Source organism: Urocitellus parryii, chromosome 1, assembly GCF_045843805.1.
Source record: "Urocitellus parryii isolate mUroPar1 chromosome 1, mUroPar1.hap1, whole genome shotgun sequence".
NCBI classification, from domain to species: domain Eukaryota; kingdom Metazoa; phylum Chordata; class Mammalia; order Rodentia; family Sciuridae; genus Urocitellus; species Urocitellus parryii.
The window spans coordinates 19295064-19318762 of NC_135531.1; the positions used below are offsets into that span (position 1 = coordinate 19295064).

Consider the following 23699-nt stretch of genomic DNA (forward strand, 5'->3'; position numbering starts at 1 on the left):
TTTTTCTAGTTCTGGGGCACTTAACCACTGAGCCACCTCCCCAGCCCTTTTTATGTTTTATTTTGAGACAAGGCCTCACTAAATTGCTGAGGCTGGCTTTAAACTCACAATCCTCCTGCCTTAGCCTCCTGAGCCACTAGGATTATGGGTGTGTACTACAGCGACCCGCAGTACTTCCTCTCATTAACTATCAGTTAAGTCACAAGGAAAGGGGAATGGGATGAAGATGGGGTTAAGGGGGGGGGGGAGGAGACAAAAACACTATATATAAATAAAGTCTTTATAGCTATGTCTGTAGAAAAATGTCACTGCCACTGTAGAAACTATAGAGAAGAGAGCTGTGCATTAGTGGAAGATTGGTAGAGCGGGGCGATGAGTGAAACTTGTAGAAGCAGGAGCTTTCTGGATCATCATTCACTTCTGTTAACTACTTAATTTACTAGAACAAATGAGAGCAGGAGGGTGAAAGGCAAGTACTGAAAACCTGAATGGTCCAGAGGGGACTACTTAACAAGCAAAAGTGACCCCATGTCTATGTGAGATTAGTCCACAAAATTGTATTCCATTGGCCCATTATTACTTTGGACAAACTGCCAACTTATGTTTTAGTTTTCTAGTCACAAAAGGACCTTTTAGCATGATTTTTAATGTTACCTATTTATATAGTCATTACTTTTACTAAGCATTTCTATATCTTTAAAATTTAATACTAATGAAAATCAGCAAAGTCATATTATTAGCCTTATGTTAAAACAGCAATTATTTAGTGGGAATTTATTATGTTCCAAGTAGTATACCAAATGCTGTACAAGGAATGTCTTATTTAATCCTTCTGATAAGCCTACAAGGTTAGTACTGCTATCTCGAGGCTACAACATAGTTTAATAATTCTCCAAAGGTGAGCCAGACAGTGAAGAGCAGAGCCAGGACTCGAACCCACAATGGCCTGACTTCAGAGCCAGCTCTCCTAACTAGCCACTGTGTTCTACTGTAGAAAGACAATCAGACACACATTCTTCTTTCCTAGTATGACAATGCTCTTGTTTGAACTCAGCCTAATTATTTACAGTCATATAAAGAATTGTTGTGACATTATACAGGAATATTAAACTTTTTGACCTCTATTTCCATGGTATGTTCCTAAAATTGCTCAAGACAGATGTACATCTCAATGTTTATTTTCCCAGCTAAGGTTATGAGAATCTATACAAGGCCAGTGACTGTTGAATGAGTCTCCAAATACCTAAAGTACTTATAACAGGCTAACTCTCTATTTTTTGCTTACTTGTAATACACTTTAACAGTTGTAGGTAAGAAAATATAAGCACAATTGTAGTGAAGAATAACTATCAATCTTTTGGATGACTCAATGATGGAAAGGACAAAATCTGTTCATAAAAATGCATTTTTTATTTCATAAGCATTAAAGAAATCAAAACACTGTTCCATATCCCTTCCCCTCATGCAAACGGTTCTCAAACAAGATTCTTCAAATTTTACGTTTTTTCCATTCTGGTTCATTCTTTGCTTCCTCATCATCAGATTCAACTTGGGCAAACATGGTTTTGGGCTGAGTCCTAAAAAAAATAGTTTAAAAAGAGGAGGAAAATTTGAGTCAGCAAGTGTTTATTATATTAGACCTTGCTTCTTTCATCAAGTGGGAATAAAATTGGGGAAATTATTACATCTCAATTATTAAATATAAATCATTAAATTTCTGGCAAAGGAAAGGATAAAAGACATTTAATTATGTTCAGGAAAAGAGCCAAAGATTCTTCTAAAGGTTTTTTTCCCTTGTGACAGACTGTGTATACACTGTCCTTTCCTTAAGTGAAATAAAAACACATCAAATTCAGTGGAAGCTCACACATCAAAAACCTCCACCTCCAACTCAGGCAAACTGATATCATTTGGGAGGATAAAATATAGTCACCAAGTGAAAATATAAATAATTGTTATGTATAGCTCTCTGGGTTATTCTAGACATAAGTATTCCAAATACATGTGATTATAGTACATGCTAAAATGAGTATTTGAGTTAACACTTGAGTTTAAAATAATAGCTAACCTAAATATTATCATTTGATCCAGTAAAAGTAAAAAACAAAACCAAACTAATTGACATCCCTTTCACCCTCATATCAAGACCAAAGCATAGAGATAGCAGGCATTTACATCAATGAAAATGGCTGTAACGTTGCACTACAATATCATTGCTGTAATACTGCCACCATACATCAAGTAATCTTTGCATGCAAAACCTTCTGTGCTTTCTAAACATACCTGGTTCGATGACATTCCTTTTACTACTATTCACACAGAAAATAATCCCAAGGAAATGTCAAATGGTTATAATGTATGCTCCTATAATATCTGCTACTACTGATTTCCCGCTAAAAACAGCTCTATTACATTATTAAAAACATTACAGTATAATATCTGAAGATTACATGACATATTTTGGCTTGCACCTTCATTTTTAGTTCAATGCATTATATCATGGTAATTTCAGAATGGTAAAGATAATAACAACAACAAAAACTCCTTTTATTTGGCAGGGTTAAAACTTTACGTTACCTCTGACTGTTTATTATCCCAGGGAAAAAGAATAAACCATCCACAACTCATACTGATGTTGTCTTACATGAGTCATGCTCTAGAATTCCTCGTGCGTAAGTTGTTCACAATTCTCTCTCTCCAGTTACCTCACACACCTACCAGAGCCCAAGCTGTCCCCATACCAAATCCAGTTGGTTACAGTTCTTGTTGTCACTTCAAGACACTGTTATGGCATCCTCACACAGGTCATACCTCTAACATTTCAAAAAGCAGCTGCAGAGTTTCATAGGCCCAGGGTTGCTGAATTACTAGAAAGCAAGACCACTGGCTTTTGAACATGCTATAACAAAGCAATTGGTGTTTCTTACATGTTTTGTCTTGTAGCAAAGATGCTGACCATTTAGTTGTAGACAAACCTGAATGGGAACAAACTGGTTCTGGCTTGAATTCAATATTTAATGTCTAAGAAAAATAAAAGGAACATAGCCTTCCAAAGATATCTGGCAATGTTTCATAAGACACTAGCTCATCAGTGTTAGCTGTAATGTGATGTAAGTACTGTGAAGCTGCAATTCTGCTTTTGGATATTAAAAAAAGAAATTGAAGGCAGATCACAGGAAGAAAATCTAGAGGTTGAAAAGGATATTTCATTTAAAGGGTCATGTTTTTATATGCAAAGTCAAATCCTGACATATAACTATCAAGTTGCTATTGTCTCCTTTTTCTCAACTTGCCATAATTAAGGCATAAACCCATGTTCAATATTTCCCAATGTTTTATTACCATTTGTTCTTTCTTTCTGTAGATTTGATAGAGCACTATTGATCATGGGAACTAGACTTCTATCAACCCACTGTTTTGGCAAAATTGTACATTCACATGTAGTAAAGGAAGCCAAATCCTTACCTTATACCATTACCTTAAACATTACCTCAAAATGGATCAAAGACCTAAGCATAAAAATGAAAACTACAGAACTCTTAGAAGAAAACAGAGCAAAAGCTCAATGACACTTGATTCAGCAATGATTTCTTGAATATGACACCAAAAGCAGAGACAACAAAAGAAAAAAACAATAGATAAATTGAAATATATCAAAATTTCAAAGCTTCTGTGGATCAAAGGATACAATCAACAAATTGAAAAACCAACCATGGAATGGTAGAAAATATTTGCAAATGATGTACTTGATAAGGAAATAATATCCAGAACACATAAAGAACTTGTTTTGTATCCAAAACACCCTCGTTTTAAACATGGGCAAAGAACATGAATAGACATTTCTTCCAAAGATATAAAAATGGCTAAAAAGCACATGCCCAATATCACTAATCATTAAGGAAATGCTGAACTAAACTATAATAAGACATTACCGTCATACTCATTAGAATGGCTACTATCAAAAGTATGGTCAGGATATGAAGAAACTGATATCATTGCATATTATTAATGGGAATATAAAATGACACAGCAACTATGAAAAACAGTATGGAGATTCCTCAGAAACTTAAAAATAGAATTACCATGTGATCCAGCCATTTCACTTCATGTATACTCTCAAAGAATTCAAAGCAAAAGAATACTTTTTTAAGTTTCTTTCTTTTAACCTTTATTTTATTTATTTTTTATGTGGTGCTGAGGATCAAATCCAGTACCTCACACATTCTCAGCAAGCATTCTACCACTGAGTTACAACCACAGCCCCTCAAAGCACAATTTTGAAGAGACATTTGCACACCTGTGTTCATGACAGCATTATTCACAAGAGCCAGAGGGTGGAAGCAACAAGTGTTCACTGATGCATGAAGAGGCAAGAAAACATGTTGTATACATAAATAGAATATTATTCATTCTGAAAAGGGAATTCTAAAATGCTGCAACATGATAAACCCTGCAGATATTTTGCTAAGTGAAATAAGCCAGTTACAAAAAGACAAATACTGTATAAGTCTACTTACATGTAATACTTATAGTAGCCAGACTTACAGAAATAAAAAGTGGTGGTTTCCAGTAGCTGGGTGGAAGGGAAAAATGGAGAGTTTCTGCTTAATGGATAGAGAGTTTTAGTTTTAACAGGATGAAGATTTTTGGAGACTGGTTGCACAACAATACAAGTGTATTTAATGCTACTGAGCTGCATACTCAAAAATAGTTGAGATGATAAATTTTGTTGTGTGTACTTTGCCAAAATTGGACTTTTGAAAATTAAAATGAAAGAAAGAAAGAGAGAGAAAGAAAAAGCAAACTAGGCTCTTGAATTTAGAAGTAAGGAAGAATGAACTCTCTTCCTGGGACACAAAGGAGGTATCTTGACGACAGCCTTTGTCCCTGACCAGGAGCTGTGCCTAGGGCTGTATTTTTCAAACAACTGGTAACCAAGGCCAGTGTTTGTTTTCTTATTTCCAATTCCTTGCATACAAAATATTACATTCACTTCTAGGAAAATATAATCCAAATTTTTATTAGATTTCACATATATCAAACTGCTATAAAATTTCCCAAGTGCTTACATTTCCTTCATCAGCACTGGTTATGGACCACCGTAGGCAGTACCTATCTATAAAGGGCTCCATCCTCCCCTAACTTGGGAGAGGGCAGAGAAAAGCAGGGCTCAGAAACAAGGCTGTGGGATAAGAATCTGTCTTCTTAACATAAAGACATGGCAGACTTCCTCAACTGTGGGAAACTATTTCTCTATCTGCAGATATTGATCCCATAGAAAGCTGCTAAAGACTTTGTAACAAGTAAAATTTGGGGTTACACTCTTAGGCCTTTAATTCTTGAGAGTTAGTCATGGGTAGGGGATGGGAAGTGTGGTCTAGAGAAACAACTTTCTTGTATCCCAAACCATCCTGCCCTCAAAACCCAAACTCTAGGACTGGGGATATAGCTCAGTGGAAGAGTGCCTGCTTAGTGTGCATGGGGCCTTGGGTTCAGTCCCCAGTACTACAAAAATAAGTAAATGAATAAATTCTTAAAGTATAATTGAAAACCTCTAATAAGAGCTATGTGTTGTCTGCTGAATAAAGATTTAGTTCTCTAAAAAATATTATTCAACTTTAACAAGTACCAGTGTTTTATAGGAGCACAATGAGAAAATCTTAGCTTAAGCCTTGCAGCTATTCTTTCTTTTCAGCAATTTTTATCTTTGACTTTATTTCCAGCATTATTCTTTTGAAAAAGTTCAGAAGTTCACACATGAGAAAGATTTAAAAAATTCAATTTGGGACTATCTGGGCCATTTTGAATGGATTTATTTAGTCACTACTTTACAAAAACAATGAGGAACAGAGATGATTAAGTAATCTCTAGCAAATTTAAGATTAAAACTAGATTTCTTCTTTGGGGAATGGCCTAATTTGCCCTAAGCATAGAAAACTTCTACGAAAAAAAGTCAAGAAAGGTGAAATGACACAGGCAAAAGATAAAGCAGGCCATTCTAGAAATTCCTGATTTTGAAGTCAACAGGAAACAAACAATAACAACAACTAACAAACCCTCTAGGTCTATAAATAGCATTATCACTGGCCATAAAACATGCATTCATTTATGGGTGCTTGAAATCTGTACTCTGATTTTAACAGAAACTCTATTAAGTGCTTCTACAAAAATGAGTAGAACAAACCAAACCAAATGGACAATGAAGATATGGCAGAAGCAACTCAGAACACACACACACACACACACACACACACATACACACACAGTGCCAGAAACATCCCACCACTTCAAGAAAGCATTTCCATAGCCCACCATTCTCTTTTATATTTGCCCAAACAAAAGCCTATAGAGGGACTAACTTACAGGAAATGTAGATAAGGGGAACATTTCATTCAGCAAAATGTACAATCACTGTGGGTACTCAACAGGCTAATGTGGAAACAGTAAGCCTCACTGAAGAATCAGTAAAGTATCCAACTTACTGAAGTCAGCTCTATCTAGACTGTTTCTTTTACTGGTTTATGGCACATATTTACCCATTTTTAATACTAACTCAGTGTTAATTTAAAACCTAAATTTACAGAGGGCTGATGTGAAAACTGTGTTTTCCAATTTGATTAATTTATTTGGGGAATAGTAAACATTTTTCACTTGACTACCTATGTCAATTTGTTTATTAGAGTTACCAAGGAGAGTAGGTTAGATTTCAATATAGTTCTGCTTTACTTCCAGTAACCTCTGCGTTTGCTAATAGTAAATATAATTGTACAAGGCAAATATAGGTGCTTAAGCAAATTCTACAAATTTAGATTAGCTGATACTTTGTGCTGATTAATTTTTACCTTGATATGAAAAAAAAATTGGTTCTCAAGGTTATTTGTACAAAGTGAGTCTTTTCTAGCAATTGTGTGCTATAGGAAAATGACAGAAACTGAGTCCCACCTTCAGTGTTTCCATCCAGAGGAATTTTGTGTTGAGTAGCTAGAAATAAGTAAAAATTCTCTCTGCAATTTTCTAAAAAGGGATTTTGGGGTGCACTGTTTGCAGAAGAGATTCAAAGTGTCAGCAGGACTGTCTTTTCTGACTAAGCTCTAACCTTATGCCTCTGCAATCCTTCTCCAGCACACAAGCCAGAGTGAAGTCATCAAAATGTTTTCAGCTACAACGGAAAGTCCACAGGTCACATTCTTTTTAATTATGGATATTCTTCTGATATGATTCATTCAAGAGCATCAAGTAAACTCCTGGGTAAAAGAACGAGTAAGAGGGGAAATCACTTGTATTATTTAGTCATCAGTATGTGAGTATAAACCACAAGCTTTTTTGGCTCAGGGCCCATTGTTTATTATGAAGGAAAACCTCAAAGCCAAAGTCAATTATAGCCATGACTTGACAATCTGACACACTTGTTAACCTTGAAAGAATGAATACAGCCCAGATGAACTCTGACCCAGTCATCACAATTGCAGAATTATTAAGATTAAATAAAAGGTCTGACCAAAAGATCCCACTTGAAATGGTTCCTTCTTTCTATTGAAGAGCTAATCAAAGATTTTTTTTTTTTTTTAATATTAGGGACACCACATAAGAAGAAAATCAACAAGATGTTTCTAGATAAAGAATTTTCTATTTTCTTTAGAACATGAAATATTTTGGAAAATAAATAAACCCATCTCAGACTCATAAATAGGGCATACGAACTCATGATGCTGTGTATGAGAGTTTAAAGACTATGTGAGGGTAGAAAAAGGGACATATATGAAACCTGTGGGAATTGTGGGAACAAAATAAAAGGGAAAGGAAAAGAAAAACAAAGAGAACCCTATAAAATTACCATTATCTACCCTCCCATCAAGTGGGTGAATGCGTTAGAATGATAAACCCTCTGAAGAACTCACAGGCTGGAGACAGGCCAGGTATGATCAAAGTCCTGTCCAAGTTCCCATTTATAAAATCCTTAACTGTGTGCCACATTTTTTATTCAAAACATACATGAAAGCCAGGCACTAGTGTAACCCTATCCTCTTACTTCCTGGATAAGGAAAAGAGCCTCAGTGAAGGTAAGAGACTCACCAGGTAGTGGCAGAGCTGGAACTAGACCCAGGACTGTGACTCTTAGGCTAGTGTTCCCTCTACTATGCCAAGCTAGCTCATACAAATAGCCTTTCAGCTTCACTATCACTCAACTTTTCTAAAAACTACTACTAGCTGCATTGTGATGAGAAAGAGTAGAGTGTAGTAATTAAAAATCACAGACTTGACTCTGAAGCCAGACTTCCTGCACTCAAACCCCAATTTTGTCACCTGCCACCTGTGGAGTTTTGGCCTCAGTTTCTTTATAAAACAAGGACAGTAATATCATTTACCTCATAGAATTGTTGTGAGGATTACATGTGTATGTATATGTATATATAAATATATATGTATGTATGAATAAATAAATAAAATTTAAAAACAAGCCTGGCATAGTATAAGTACAACAAAGTGTCATTATTATTACACAGCTTGCTTTAAATATTTTTCTCTTCATATAATAGATGTATTTCCAAAAAGTTGTATGCAGGAAACATTTAATAAAATAATTCAAATGTTAAATACAACATGGCAACTTGGTATTCAAAAAAATCCTGGGACAAATTCTTTTGTGGTAGAAATAATTCACTATGAAACTCTATAATTGAAACAATCTAATCTGTAAGTGTGAATTTTCTTAAGGCGAATCATTTGTGGTTTATTTTAAATAGCTACTTTGTATTATTACCAAAAGTTAGTGTACAAAATGATCATTTAAGACACTTCTCAAATGTAGATTCCCAGCCCCAATCCCATGACATCTGAGTTGGTTTGGGCTGAAGCCTAGAAATCAAAATTTTAACCCTTCTCCCCCAACAAACACGCACACACACAGCTAGGATACAGGCAGTTCACAAAGCCACTCTGAGAAGCGCTGGCTTCTACACAGGAATATGGTAGACAGTGACTACTAGTTAGATAAATATAACTCAAGGGGAAAAAAAAGATATTTTTCTCTCTGTGCATATGTCTCTCTTCCTGACACAAATAATACATAAACCTTCACTCATTCACAAAATAACTTCTTTGAATGTTGGCTATTAACTCAACATGACTTTAAATGGATCCTTTATAGATGGGATGATACATACACAACCACACACAAGCACATATCCTGTATCAGACAAGACATGTACACCAAAAATTAAATTGACTGAACCAGCAATAATGGAAGCTTATCTGGCAAGAAAAGTGGCCATGGTTGACAGAGCTGTCAGACTGGCAGGCTGCTGGCCAAGCTCCAGGATCCCACACACATCTATCCCTGTCTGATGTGAAAGCTAATAGCATTCTGGATCCACATCCTGCCCACTACGCCCCAGCCAGCTCCTTTCCCCTCCCTCCAACAGCATCTTTTAAACAAGAAACTGTAATTAAATCTGCCCATGTGTGGCTGAACAGAGTCCTCTGTGATCCTGCTGTGTTTGAAAACTTTCATGGCTATATCATTGCTAATGAAGGAATGAAGCTTAAACATTCAACTGATAAATGTAAAGTGTTCAAAGACTCTTCATTATCATCACTGGAGAATGCAGATGAGTATATGTTGTTAGTAGGGAGACAGATTTATAGAATGTCTAAGAGTGTTTTTCTGTATTAAAGCAAGATACAGTAAATAAATCTTCATTTCATCACTGACAGAAGTCAATTGCAGTGAAGAAAAACAACCAGACACACATTCTCAATTACAGTGACCTTTATGAAAAGATCCCTTTAAATATTAGCTTCCCTTCAAACACTTTGCCACTTGGCAATAAACAGCATACTCCAGCAGGTGAACATAGGAGAAAGAGAACCATGATCCTGGCTAACAAATTATATGTCGCAGACAGACAGTGCCATTAACTTAGTTAGTAAGCAGTAAATGTAAGGTGATGAAATTGGGTGGAAGGAAAGAAAAGGGAGCAAATGCAATGGCAGAAAGGTGTATACTAAGAGGGAGAATAGTTCTCTGCAAGGCTCATTAGGGGATCAAAAGAACTAGTAGTTCTAGTTTCAGCTACTGTTAACAGCAGATCTCTAAGCTGTAGTCTCCTCATAATTAAGGTGCACATATGACAATACCTGTCCTACCCTCCTTGCAAAGCTACTTTTAATCCAACACATTATCCAATTTTAAATATAAATTGCCTATGGTGTGGAAAATATCTTCAGGCAAAAGTCATCAGTGAACATAAACAACTTCAGCTTCAACTAATTGTATTTAAATAAAGCTGAAAATCTGGATGAATGACTATCCAATAAAATATTAACTAGCTACCTTGGAAGAGTCAGAAACTCCAAATAGACTACTTGCCGGGGAAAGATAGAAATAAATTAAGGAAGTACTACTCATGCTCCGCTTCACAGAAGCACCAGGTTTTGATACTTTTTTTAATATTTATTTTTTAGTTTACACAATATCTTTTTTTTTTTTGATTTTTTTTTTTAAATATTTATTTCTTAGTTCTCGGCAGACACAACATCTTTGTTGGTATGTGGTGCTGAGGATCGAACCCGGGTCGCACGCATGCCAGGCGAGCGCGCTACCGCTTGAGCCACATCCCCAGCCCACACACACACACAATATCTTTATTTCATTTTTTTATATGGTGCTGAGGATCAAACCCAAGTGCCTCATGTATGCTAGGCGAGTGAGTGCTCTACCTCTGAGCCACAACCCCAGTCACAGGCTTTGATAGTTTTAGAGGTAAATTAAATCAAGTCTTTTCAAAATGGCTAGGTTAAATAGTTTCAAAATAGTCTAGAGGGCATCCAGAAAAGAAAAAAAAAAAACATATAAAACTTTCAGGAAGATAGCCTAACATCCGACAAAAACCATGTAAGTGTCAGATCAAAGATGCCAGGATGGTTTGTTATCATGAAATACAGTAATATAATTAATCAAATTTATAGATCTGGTCACCTCTCTAGTAGACAGAAAGGATTTAGTAAAACTAAGCATCTATTCTGGATGCATATATGCCTTTGACCTTTGAAGGGTGTTTTCTCTCATGTGATGCTCTTCCCAAAAGTATCTGCATGATTCAATTCCTCATTTCACTCAGGCCAAAGATCACTTTAGAAGAGTGACTACCGTATCTAAAATAGCACAATTCCATCACCATCCCACCCCTATTATTTTGTGTCCATTATCTCTAACTTAGTTTTATTCTTAACACTTACTATATCTAACATTTATGGATTTATGTATTGCGTGCCTCTATCAGAATATCTATAATAACAGCTATCTCCCCACATCCTAGAACAATATCTGACACAAAGTAGGTCTTTAGTAAATCTTTGTTGAATAAATAAAATAGAAAGAGATGAATTATTCTTAAACTTTTGTATGTGTGTTTTCAAAAGTCACCATGTTTTATGGAGATATACCATTATATTGAACAATATAAAACTGCTATTTAACATTTTTGCTTACAAAAAAAATTTTACATGGTTTAGTCCAACAAAATTTTGCCTGTTAAAGTCAAAGTGAAAAAAAGAATGTGTATTATCATTGATACAATTTATTATTATTCTGGTGGTAGACAATGCAATTAGATAAGAAAAAAATGCCAGATGTATAAAAATTGTAGAGGAGGAGATAAACTTATCATTATTTGCCTGTGATATAGTTTTATACCTGTAAATCCCAGAAAACTGGATAAAAATTACTTAAAATAATAGAAAAATGAAATAAAACAGCTGGATACAAAACTAATATATATATTACACATATATGAATTCAGCAAAGAAAAGATTCTTTTTTTTATAGAAGCACACAAAAAACATAGGCATGAACTTAGAAGGAATATGAAAGATATATATGAAAAAAAAACCTTAAAATACCACTGAAGGATACAGTGATATGATTAAATACATATGATTAAATGGTTGGTTTCAAAGAACCACCACTATTACAGAATTTCATCTAAATTAATATATACATTTAACTCAATTGTACTAAAAATTCCACCAATAATTCAGGGGAGGGGAGAATACTAGGTAATTAGAATAAAGTCATACAGATCTGTAAGAATAAATAGAATAGATAGAATAGATAAATTATGAGAGCAGGGTCTGGGTTTGTAGCTCAGTGGTAGAGCACTTGTCTAGCATGTATGAGGCACTGGGTTTGATCCTCAGTACCACATAAAAATAAATAAAAGGTATTGTGTCCATCTACAACTAAAAAATAAATAACAATAAGAGCAGGCAGTCCTATAATAATGAAAACTATTTGACACTGATACTTGAATTAATAGAACAGAGAACCTACAAACTGACTAAAATTCATACAAAAATACACTATATGCAATAAAAGTGCCATTTCAATTCAATGAGGAAAATTATATTATCTAGTAGTAAGTGTTACAAGAACTGGCTAACCAACTAGAAAAATTAAATTGGAATTTTATGGCGGTATGGTTAAAGAAAAAAAAAGGTCCCTCCAGCTGGGTACAGTGATGTGTGACTATAATCCCATCAGCTTGAAGGACTGAGGCAGGAAGATCGTGAGTTCAAAGCCAGCTCAGCAACTTGGTGGGGCCCTAAGCAGACCAGCAAGTTCACGTTAATTTCAGTATTATTTATGAAAGCTAAGAACTGAAAATAATGTAACTCTCAAGACCGCATTTTTTCAGAAAAGTACAATATGTCCATATAGTGAAATAAATGAAGTATAAAAAATTAGCTAGATATTCATGAATGGACTGACCCACTCTCCAGATATAAAAAACAAACAAAAACCAAATCCAACTTGTAAAGCATACTATACACATGTTTTTTCACATAATGCATGTATCCATATATGTATCTGCACATTTACACAGGGATTCTCTCTGGGAGAATAAACAAGAATTTTCAGACACTGGTATCTCTAAGTAGTAGAATGAACTGGTGGTTAAGTGAAAGGGAGGCTTTCAGATTTCCACTGTCTAACCTAAAAAAGTGTAAGTACAGCTAGATATTTTTTCTTTTCTGCATGAATATATTACTTAAAAATTCAGATCTGAAAACTACATGCTAAATTGAAATTTATCTTTTATCAAAGTAATTTGTTGTTAGATGTGAGAACAATACCCTGGAAATTCTAAGCCCAGGTTCCTGGATGGTTGCAGCAAGAGCTCGATATCAGGTTCTAAAGGTTACCTTCTTAGTGTCTCCTTTTCTTCAATGGTAAATTAGGTTTTTGACACTTTTCTATGATTTATATATTGCTAATGTCCACTGATAATCAGCAAACAGTATTATTACAATACCTGTAGTAGAGACATCTCAATGATTTATTTGGGGTGTTTATAAACGCATGTATTTGGAGCTGTTAGCCATCAAAATGATGCTTACCATGTTTAACAAAATTAATTTGATGGCTTTCTCTTCTTTCTTCAATCAAGCTTTGTTGTATTTCTAAACAAGATTTTTAAAGTACAAAAGACCCCTTTATTTTAAGAGAGGATAACTACTCCATTAAAACAGAAGTTTCAACACAGACATAATCTATGAGCTTAGCTGACTGCCAGTGATGTGCTGACATATATTAGCTCATACACAAATTCTATACAAATGAAGTCTGAATGTACACTATTTAGTTGGCCAGCCTTGATATGACCCTCTTAGCTGTTGTAATATTATCCAGCTCTCAGTTCAGAGATATTCCATCTGTACTGTGTGGGTATTAGAACACACTGTGAACGATCACCATTGAGAGTGCACAGTAAAGCTTGTTCTGCCACAACAGACACACAGCAAGGACACAATGCTCCCTCCAGATCCCCTCAAACCCCTATAGGTTTTTTGTTTTGTTTTGTTGTTTTGGTTTTGGTGTGCATTCTTTCATAGCAGTAGCAACTATCTCTGAAACCCTGGAGAGCAGGCAGCATCTGGAAATGTCTTTCGCAACAACTCCATCCATTACCAACAATCAACAGATGAGGGAGTAAAGATACTTTAACTGCCATGTCTCTGACCAGGACAACTCTGACCATAGTCTCTGGGGTCCTGCTGCAGGACTGAGCCAAAGCGGCTCTCCATGAGACTGGTTTTGATACTGCAGCCTTGCTTCTTTCCTTGCATTTTTCCATTTCCCTGCTGGTTTTCTCTAGGATTATGCCCTAATAAGTCCGCTTTACATGAATCATTATCTTAAGGTCTGTTTCTAAGGAATCAAGCTAAGACAATGCGTGTTTCTTTAAAGCAAAGTAGCTCCTAATGATTAGCATACAGGGGGCTGATATGACGTGTAAGTCGAGTTGGTTCGTAAGGAATTTTTCCCAACACCTTAATGTGTTGAAAAATGACCAGGGTCTAGATTTCTCAAAATTGATAAAATTTTAGCAATACATAAAAAACATAAAACTGATGTTAAAAACAATGATGAAATTAGGGATAAAAGGAACTTACCTAAATATCATATGACAAACCCAAAGCCAACATCACACTGATGAGGAAAAACTGAAAGTACTTCCTGTAAAGTCAGGAACAGGACATGGATGTCTATTCTCCTCACTCCTAATCAATAAAGTTCTTGAAATTTTAGCCAGAGCGATTAGTCAAGAGAAAGAAGTAAATATAAATTGTAAAGGAAAAAGTCAAATTATCACTATTTGCAGATGATATGATCCTCTGCTTAGAAGATCAAAAAAAAATCATCAAAAGACTAGAACTGACAAATTCAGCAAAGTAACAGATCAACATGTTAAAACATGAGTCAAAGCAATATTAAACAACAAGAGCAATGCTGGAGCTAGGTATGGTGGATACCTGTAATTCTAGCAACTCAGGAGGCTGAGGCAGAAGAATGTTAAATCTATGACTTTAACATTCACAAATAATGAATCTGCTGGAAAAAAAATCAGGAAAACTGGGGCTAGAATTGTAGCTCAGCGGTAGAGTGCTCACCTAGCACAGGCAAGGCCCTGGGTTCGATCCTCAGCACCACATAAAGATAAGTAAATAAAATAAAAGCATTGTGCCCATGTATACCTAAAAATAAATATTTTTAAAAAATCAGGAAAACAATTCCCTTACAATAGTCTCAAAAAAAAATACATAGGAATAAATCTAACCATGGAGGTGAAAGATGCCTGCAGGAAAATTATAGAATGCTGAAAAAAGAAATTGAAGAAGACACTAGAAGATGGAAAGACCACCCATGCTCTTGAATAGGCAGAATATTGTTAAAATGGTCATACTACTAAAAGTGATATAAAGATTCAATGTGACCCCATCAAGATACCAGAGATATTCTTCACAGAACTAGAAAAATTCACACAGATAAATAAAAGACTCAAAATAGTCAAAGCAATATTAAACAATGAGAGCAATGCTGGAGCTAGGTATGGTGGCACATACCTGCAATTCCAGCAACTCAGAAGGCTGAGGCAGAAGAATCACAAGTTTGAGGCCAGCCTTAGCAACTTAATGAAGCCCTAAGCAATTTAGCAAAACCCTGTCTCAAAATAAAAAGTAAAAAAGCCCAGGGATGTGGCTCAGTGGTTAAGATCCCCTAGGTTCAATCCCTGGTACAAAAAAAAAAAAAAAAGAGCAATGCTAGAGGCATCACAATTCCTCACTTCTAATTATACTACAGACCTATAGTAACAAAAACTGAATTGCACTGGCATAAAAATGAACACTCAGACTAATGGAATAGAAGACTCAGAGACAAATCCACACAAGTACAGTCATCTGATACTTATCAAAGGAGCCAAAAACATGTTGGGGAAAAAAACAAAAACAAATGATGCTGGGAAAACAGGATATGCAAAAGAATGAAATTATATCCCTATCTCTCACTCAATTCAAAAGTCATCTTAAAGTGGATCAAAGACCTAGCAATTAGATCTAAAACTGCAACTACTAAAAAAAAAAAATATGGGCTCAACACTCCAACATCGACTTCCTCAATAAGACTTATAAAGTTCAGGAAACAAAACCAAGAATTAACAAATGGGTTGGCATCAAATTTAAAAACCTCTGTACAATAAAGGAAACAATTAAAAGCATGAATAGAGCTACAGATTGGGAGAAAATCTTTTCCAGCTACTTGTACAATAGAGAATTAATACCTGGCATATACAAAGAACTCAAAAAACTTTCCACCAGAAAAACAAACAATACAATCAATCCATGGGCAAATTAACTAAACTAAATTATTAAAGAAAAAAACCCCCAAATATATGAAAAAATATTGAACATGTTTAGCAATCAGCAAAATACAAATTAAAACTACACAGAGATTACCTCTCTCTCATTAGAATGGAACTTAGTAAGCATACAAAAAATAATAAATACTAGTGAGGATGTAGGGGAAAATGGAACACTTAAATACACTGTTGGTGGAACTATAAATTAGTATAACACTGAGATGGGTATGAAGGTTCCTCAAAGACTAGGAATAGAACTACCATATGACTCAGCTACTTAAATAGAAGAATTTTAAAGTCAGCATTCTAAGAAATGCATGCATACCTATGTTTATAATAGAAAAATTCACAATAGCCAAGTTAATCTAGATGTCTGTTAGTAAATGAATGGGTAAAGAGAATGTGGTATATTTGCACAATGGAGTTATCCTTGGCCATAAAGAAAAACGAAATTATGCAATCTGCAGGAAAATGGATGCAACTGGAGAACATTATACCAGGTGAGATAAACCAAACTCAGAAGTCAAGTCGTATTATTTCATATGCAGAAGTCAAGAGTCATATGTTTTATTTCATATGCAGAAGCTGAAGAGAAAAAAAAAAAGGAACCTCAAGAAAATAGAAGTTGAGACCAGTAATGTAGAGAAAGATGATGGACAAATCATGTTAATGGCCTAAACTCACCAATCAAATGACATAGACTAGCAGACTAGATTTTAAAAAAGACCCATCAAGGCTGGGGATGTGGCTCAAGCGGTAGCGCGCTCGCCTGGCATGCATGCGGCCCGGGTTCGATCCTCAGCACCACATACAAACAAAGATGTTGTGTCTGCTGAGAACTAAAAAAACAAGTAAATAAATAAAATCTAAAAAAAAAAAAAAAAGACCCATCAATATGCTGCCTCCAAGAAACTCATCTCATAGAAAAAGACATCCACAAACTGAAGGTGAAAAGTTGGGAAGAAACATAGCAGTCACATGGACTGCGGAAACAAGCAGGGGTTTCCATCCTCATATCAAATAAAGTACACTTCAAGCCAAAGTTAATCAAAAGGGATAAAAAAGGACATTTCATACTGCTCAAGGGAACCATACATCAACAAGACATAACAATTATAAACATATATGCCCCAAACAATGGAGCATCTACATTCATCAAACAAACTCTTCTCAAGTTCAAGAGTCAAACAGACCACAACATGATAATTCTGGGTGACTTCAACACACCTCTTTCATCACTGGAAAGATCTTCCAAATAAAAGCTGAACAAAGAAACTATAGAATTCAATAATACAATCAATAACGTAGACTTAACTGAATACATAGAATATTTCATCCATCAACAAACGAACACACTTTCTTCTCAGAAACACATAAATCCATCTCTAAAATAAACTATACATTATGCTACAAAGCAACTCTTAGCAAATACAAAAAAGTAGAGGTATTATCCCACATTCTATCAGATCACAATGGAATGAAATTAGAAATCAATGATAAAATAAAAAATAAAAGCTACTCTAACACCTGGAGACTAGATAACATGCTATTGAATGAACAATGGGTTACAAAAGACATCAAAGAAGAGATTAAAAAATTCTTAGAGGTAAATGAGAACACTGATATCAAAATCTCTGGGACACGATAAAGACAGTACTAAGAGGAAAGTTCATTGCATGGAGTTCATTCCTTAAAAGAAGAAAAAGTTAATAAACAAATGACCTAATATTACATTTCAAAGCCCTAGAAAAGAAGAACAAATCAACACCAAAGGCAGTAGAACACAGGAAATAATTAAAATTAGAGCTGAAATCAATAAAATTGAAACAAAAGAAACAATTAAAAAGTTGACAACATTCGTGATGAAAAAGGAAATATCACAACAGACACTACTGAAATACAGAAGATAATAAGAAATTATTTTGAAAATTTGTACTCCAATAAAATAGAAAATATCAAAGGCATTGACAAATTTCTAGAGTCATATGATTTGCCCAAAATGAACCAGGATGACACACATGATTTAAACAGACAAATTTCAATCAATGAAACAGAAGACACCATCAAAAGCCTATCAACCAAGAAAAGCCCAGGACTGGATGGATACCTGGCTGAGCTCTACAAGACCTTTAAAGACGAAGTAATACCAATACTTCTCAAATTATTTCATGAAAGAGAAAAAGAGGGAGCACTTCTAAACTCATTCTATGAGGCCAATATTACCTTGATTCCAAAACCAGACAAAGACACATCAAAGAAATAAAACTTCAGACCGATATCTCTAATGAACATAGATGCAAAAATTCTCAATAAAATTCTGGCAAATTAAGTACAAATACACATTAAAATGAAAGTGCACCAAAATCAAGTGGGGTTCTTCCCAAGAATGCAAGATTGGTTCAAAATATGAAATCAATAAATGTAACTCATCACATCAATAGACTTAAAGATAAGAATCACATGAGCATCTCAATATATGCAGAAAAAGCATTTGACAAAATATAGCACCCCTTTGTGTTCAACACACTAGAAACACTGGGGATAACAGGAACATATTTCAACATTGTAAAAGCTATCTATGCTAAGTTCCAGGCTAACATCATTCTAAATGGAGAAAAATTGAAAACATTCTCTCTAAAAACTGGAACAAGACAGGGATACCCTCTTTCACTATTTCTATTTAACATAGTACTTGAACCACTAGCTAGAACAATTAGACAGAAAAAAGAAATTAAAGGGATATGAACAGGAAAAGAAGAACTCAAATTAACACTATTTGTCAATGATATGATTCTATACCTAGAAGACCCAAAAACTTCTACCAGAAAACTTCTAGAACTAATCAATAAATTTAGCAAAGTAGCAGGATATAGAATCAACACCCATAAATCATAGCCATTTCTATATATCAATGACAAATCCTCTAAAAGAGAAACAAGGAAAACTATCCAATTACAATAGCCTAAAAAAAATGTAAAATACTTGGGAATCAACTTAACGAAAGAGGTGAAAGACCTCCACAATGAAAACTACAGTGGCTAAAGAAAGAAATCAAAGAAAACCTTAGAAGATGGAAAGATCTACCTTGTTCTTGCATAGGCAAAATTAATATTGTCAAAATGACCATACTGTCAAAAGCATTATATAGATTTAATGCAATTCCAATCAAAATCCTAATGACATTCCTCATAGAAATAGAAAAAGCAGTTATGAAATTCATCTGGAAAAATAAGTGACCCAGAAGAGCTAAAGCAATCCTTAGAAGTAAGTAGCATCACTATACCAGACTATACTATACTATATTATACTACAGAGCAATAGTAACAAAAACTGCATGGTATTGGCACCAAAATAGACTTGTAGACCAATGGTACAGAATAAAGGACACAGAGACAAACCCACATAATTACAGTTGTTCTATATTAGATGAAAGTGCCAAAAACACATATTGAAGAAAAGATAGCCTCTCCAACAAATGGTGCTGGGAAAACTGGAAATCCATGTGCAACAAAAATTAAATTAAGCCCCTATATCTCACCATGCACAAAACTGGATCAAGAACCTAGGAATTAAACCAGAGATCCTGTGTCCAACAGAAGAAAAAGTAGACCCAAATCTCCATCATGTCAGATTAGAACCTGACTTCCTTAATAAGATTTCTATAGTGCAAGAATTAAAATCAAGAATCAATAAATGGGATGGATTCAAACTAAAAAGCTTCTTCTCAGGAAAAGAAATAATCAGTGAAGTGAATAGAGAGATTGCAGAATGGGAGCAAATTTTTACCACATGCACATCAGTTAGAGCACTAATCTCTAGGATATATAAAAAACTCAAAAAACTTAACACACACACACACACACACACACAAAGAAAAACACCCAAATAATCCAATCAATAAATGGGCCAAAGAACTGAACAGACACTTCTGAGAAGATGATATTCAATTAATCAACAAATGTATGAAAAAATGTTCAACATCTCTACCATTTAGAGAAATGCAAATCAAAACTACTCTAAGATTTCATCTCACTCCAGTCAGAATGGCAGCTACTAAGAATACAAACAACAATAAGTGTTGGGGAGGAAGTTGGGGAAAGGGCACACTCTTACATTGCTGGTGGGACTGCAAATCGGTGCAGCCAACCTGGAAAGCAGTATGGAGATTCCTGGGAAAACTGGAAATGGAACCACCATTTGACCCAGCTATCCCACTCTTCAGTTTATACCCAAGGGACTTAAAAACAGCATACTACAGTGATGCAGCCACATCAATGTTTATAGCAGTACAATTCACAATAGCTAAATTGTAGATCCAACCTAGATACCCTTCAGTAGATGAATGAATAAAGAAACTGGTTTATATACACAATGGAATATTTCTTAGCATTAAAAGAGAATAAAATGATGGCATTTGCAGGTAAATGGATAGAGTTGGAGAATATTATGCTAAGCAAAGTAAGTCAATCCCCCCAAAACAAATGCTGAATGTCTTCTCTGATATAAGGGTGCTGATTCATAATGGGGATGGGAGGGGCATGGGAGGAACAGACAAACTCTAGATAGGGCAAAGGGGAGGGAAGGGAAGGGAGGAGGCATGGGGTAGAAAAGGTGCTGGAATGAGACAGACATCATTACCTTAAGTACATGTATGAAAACACGAATGGTGTGACTCTACTTTGTGTACAACCAGAGACATGAAAAATGTGCTCTATTTGTGTAATATGAATTGAATTGCATTCTGCTGTCATATATAACAAATTAGAATAAGTTAAATAAAAAAGAAATAAAGGTGACAGGGGAGGGAGAAGGGAAGGGAGAAAGGGAGGAATAGGTGAAGAACTGGGGGGAATGAAGCAGACCAATTTATTCTATGTGCATGTATGAAGATGTCACAATGAAATCTACTATTATGGATAACTATAATGCACCAATAAAAAAAATTTTAAAAAAGAAAACCATGACTATACCTCCAACAATACAAAATTATACATGCACCAAGCATTTATTCACTATAGCATTATTAGTAATTACAAAATACAGGAAACAAACTACCCATATATTGGAGAATGAATGGCTAAATAAATTATGCTATACCCACACAGTAGGCTACTATACAACTATGAAAAAGAATGTGAATGAGCTCTATGAACAGACATAGAGAGATTTCTAGGTCATACCAATATGTGAATAAAAAAAAGCCCCAAAGACTATATCAACTCATAACCTTATATGTATACAATTTTAAAGTCAATTATATATCAGTAAAGTTGGGGAATAAAAATTAGTGAAAGTCCTAAACTGATTGAAACTGTCATAATAAAAACAATTGACATATTTGTAAATGCTTCTCCCAAAGTTAGTAACTTAAAATTAAACTTCATACCGAAATTTTAATGAAGACTTTAGAGAACCAACTACTTTGTGAATAATCACAGATAAGCAGTAATTTTATGAAAGTTTGATGTGCGCTATAATAGTCTATTAAAAATATTGACATTTTACTTCACTCATCTGTTCATATGTTGTTATTTTACTTTACTATGGAGTTTCAAATAGAACTTGGATAGAAAAGGAAAAAAATCAAGTATTTATACTACACTACCCTGCATATAAGAAAGAATGGTATATAAGAAAATACTCAAGTATTGTTCAATTTTACAGAAAAAAATATAACAAAGATAAACCAGAAATGAAAGATTGGTTTACTCTAGGGGTGGAGGGCTGAACGAAGGGAGAACTGGGAACGTCAACACAGGAGCATGGGATACAGAGAGATAATCTCTGAGTATATCTCTTTTAAGCTCTTACTCCTAGTACTCCAGTAATATTTCACATATCCTGCAAAATAAAACAAAAATTTGGGGAAAACTGAAAAAAGGAATATAAGCACTAATGAATGAATCTAATCTCATTTCAAAGGAATAATACAACACTAATGGGGTAGGGGGAAAACCTAATCTAAATAACTTTGGAAAACAGTATCTTGACTAAATACTGCAAACCCAAAGACAAAAAGAACTGTACTCAAATGCTGTAACATAATTAGGGAAAGTGTTTCTTCCAAACATATGTATTATCCTTTCTGAAATTACTTTATGTGTACACCAGGACTGAACAAATAGGAGCTGGGTTTCTTACTACTGAAGAAAGAAGTTACAAATACAGATGGAGAAAGGCTAAATAAACCTACTACTATGTATAAACCCTGTAGTATAAGACTGAAATGAGGTTTCAGTTCATGGTTTTAAAAATATAAATACAGATGGATGAATCAGAAATAGAGATGTATGTACATGCGTAGGTTGGTATACACATGCATATTTCCAAGCTTTGCCAACAGGACCTACAAGCAATGGCACTTGAGCAGCACTGAGCACATCTAACACCCAGCTCTTGGTTTCTGAACACCATTCTTCAACAAAAGGAACTAGGGCTCTTTGGAGAAGTGGTTGATTCCAGGATGGGGGCAAGAAAAACAAAGATGAACCTGAAACATTTTTTTGGTGCAGAAATTAGAGAAGCACTCAGAAAAAGTGTATGGGGGTGATGCTGTTGAAAGAATAAAAGAAGCATTCTGAAGGAGCTTCTGTTGGCCAAAGCTGGAACAAAGAGAGCAACAAACTAAATAATGATGGTATTGGATTTTAAATCATAAAGTAAGTATTTGAGAGTTCCTAAGAATATATTTTTAATTTTTTAATTTAATTTATTCTAATTTGTTATATATGACAGCAGAATGCAATTCAATTCATATTACACAAATAGAGCACATTTTTCATGTCTCTGGTTGTACACAAAGTAGAGTCACACCATTCGTGTTTTCATACATGTACTTAAGGTAATGATGTCTGTCTCATTCCAGCACCTTTTCTACCCCATGCCTCCTCCCTTCCCTTCCCTCCCCTTTGCCCTATCTAGAGTTTGTCTGTTCCTCCCATGCCCCTCCCATCCCCATTATGAATCAGCACCCTTATATCAGAGAAGACATTCAGCATTTGTTTTGGGGGGATTGACTTACTTTGCTTAGCATAATATTCTCCAACTCTATCCATTTACCTGCAAATGCCATCATTTTATTCTCTTTTAATGCTAAGAAATATTCCATTGTGTATATAAACCAGTTTCTTTATTCATTCATCTACTGAAGGGTATCTAGGTTGGATCTACAATTTAGCTATTGTGAATTGTACTGCTATAAACATTGATGTGGCTGCATCACTGTAGTATGCTGTTTTTAAGTCCCTTGGGTATAAACTGAAGAGTGGGATAGCTGGGTCAAATGGTGGTTCCATTTCCAGTTTTCCCAGGAATCTCCATACTGCTTTCCAGGTTGGCTGCACCGATTTGCAGTCCCACCAGCAATGTAAGAGTGTGCCCTTTCCCCAACTTCCTCCCCAACACTTATTGTTGTTTGTATTCTTAGTAGCTGCCATTCTGACTGGAGTGAGATGAAATCTTAGAGTAGTTTTGATTTGCATTTCTCTAAATGGTAGAGAT

At 35.0% G+C, this 23699-nt stretch overlaps 1 protein-coding gene across 1 annotated transcript in view; it reads right to left on the reverse strand.

Annotated features, from left to right (window-relative positions):
- Positions 1-1432: 1432 nt before the first annotated feature.
- Wdr70 (WD repeat domain 70) overlaps positions 1433-23699 on the reverse strand; it is a 300524-nt gene continuing 278257 nt past the window's right edge. The window contains exon 18 of the mRNA XM_026401787.2: positions 1433-1577. Within this exon, the coding sequence (XP_026257572.1) occupies positions 1490-1577 (88 nt within the window). The 3' untranslated portion in view covers positions 1433-1489. The remainder of the gene's footprint in view (positions 1578-23699) is intronic.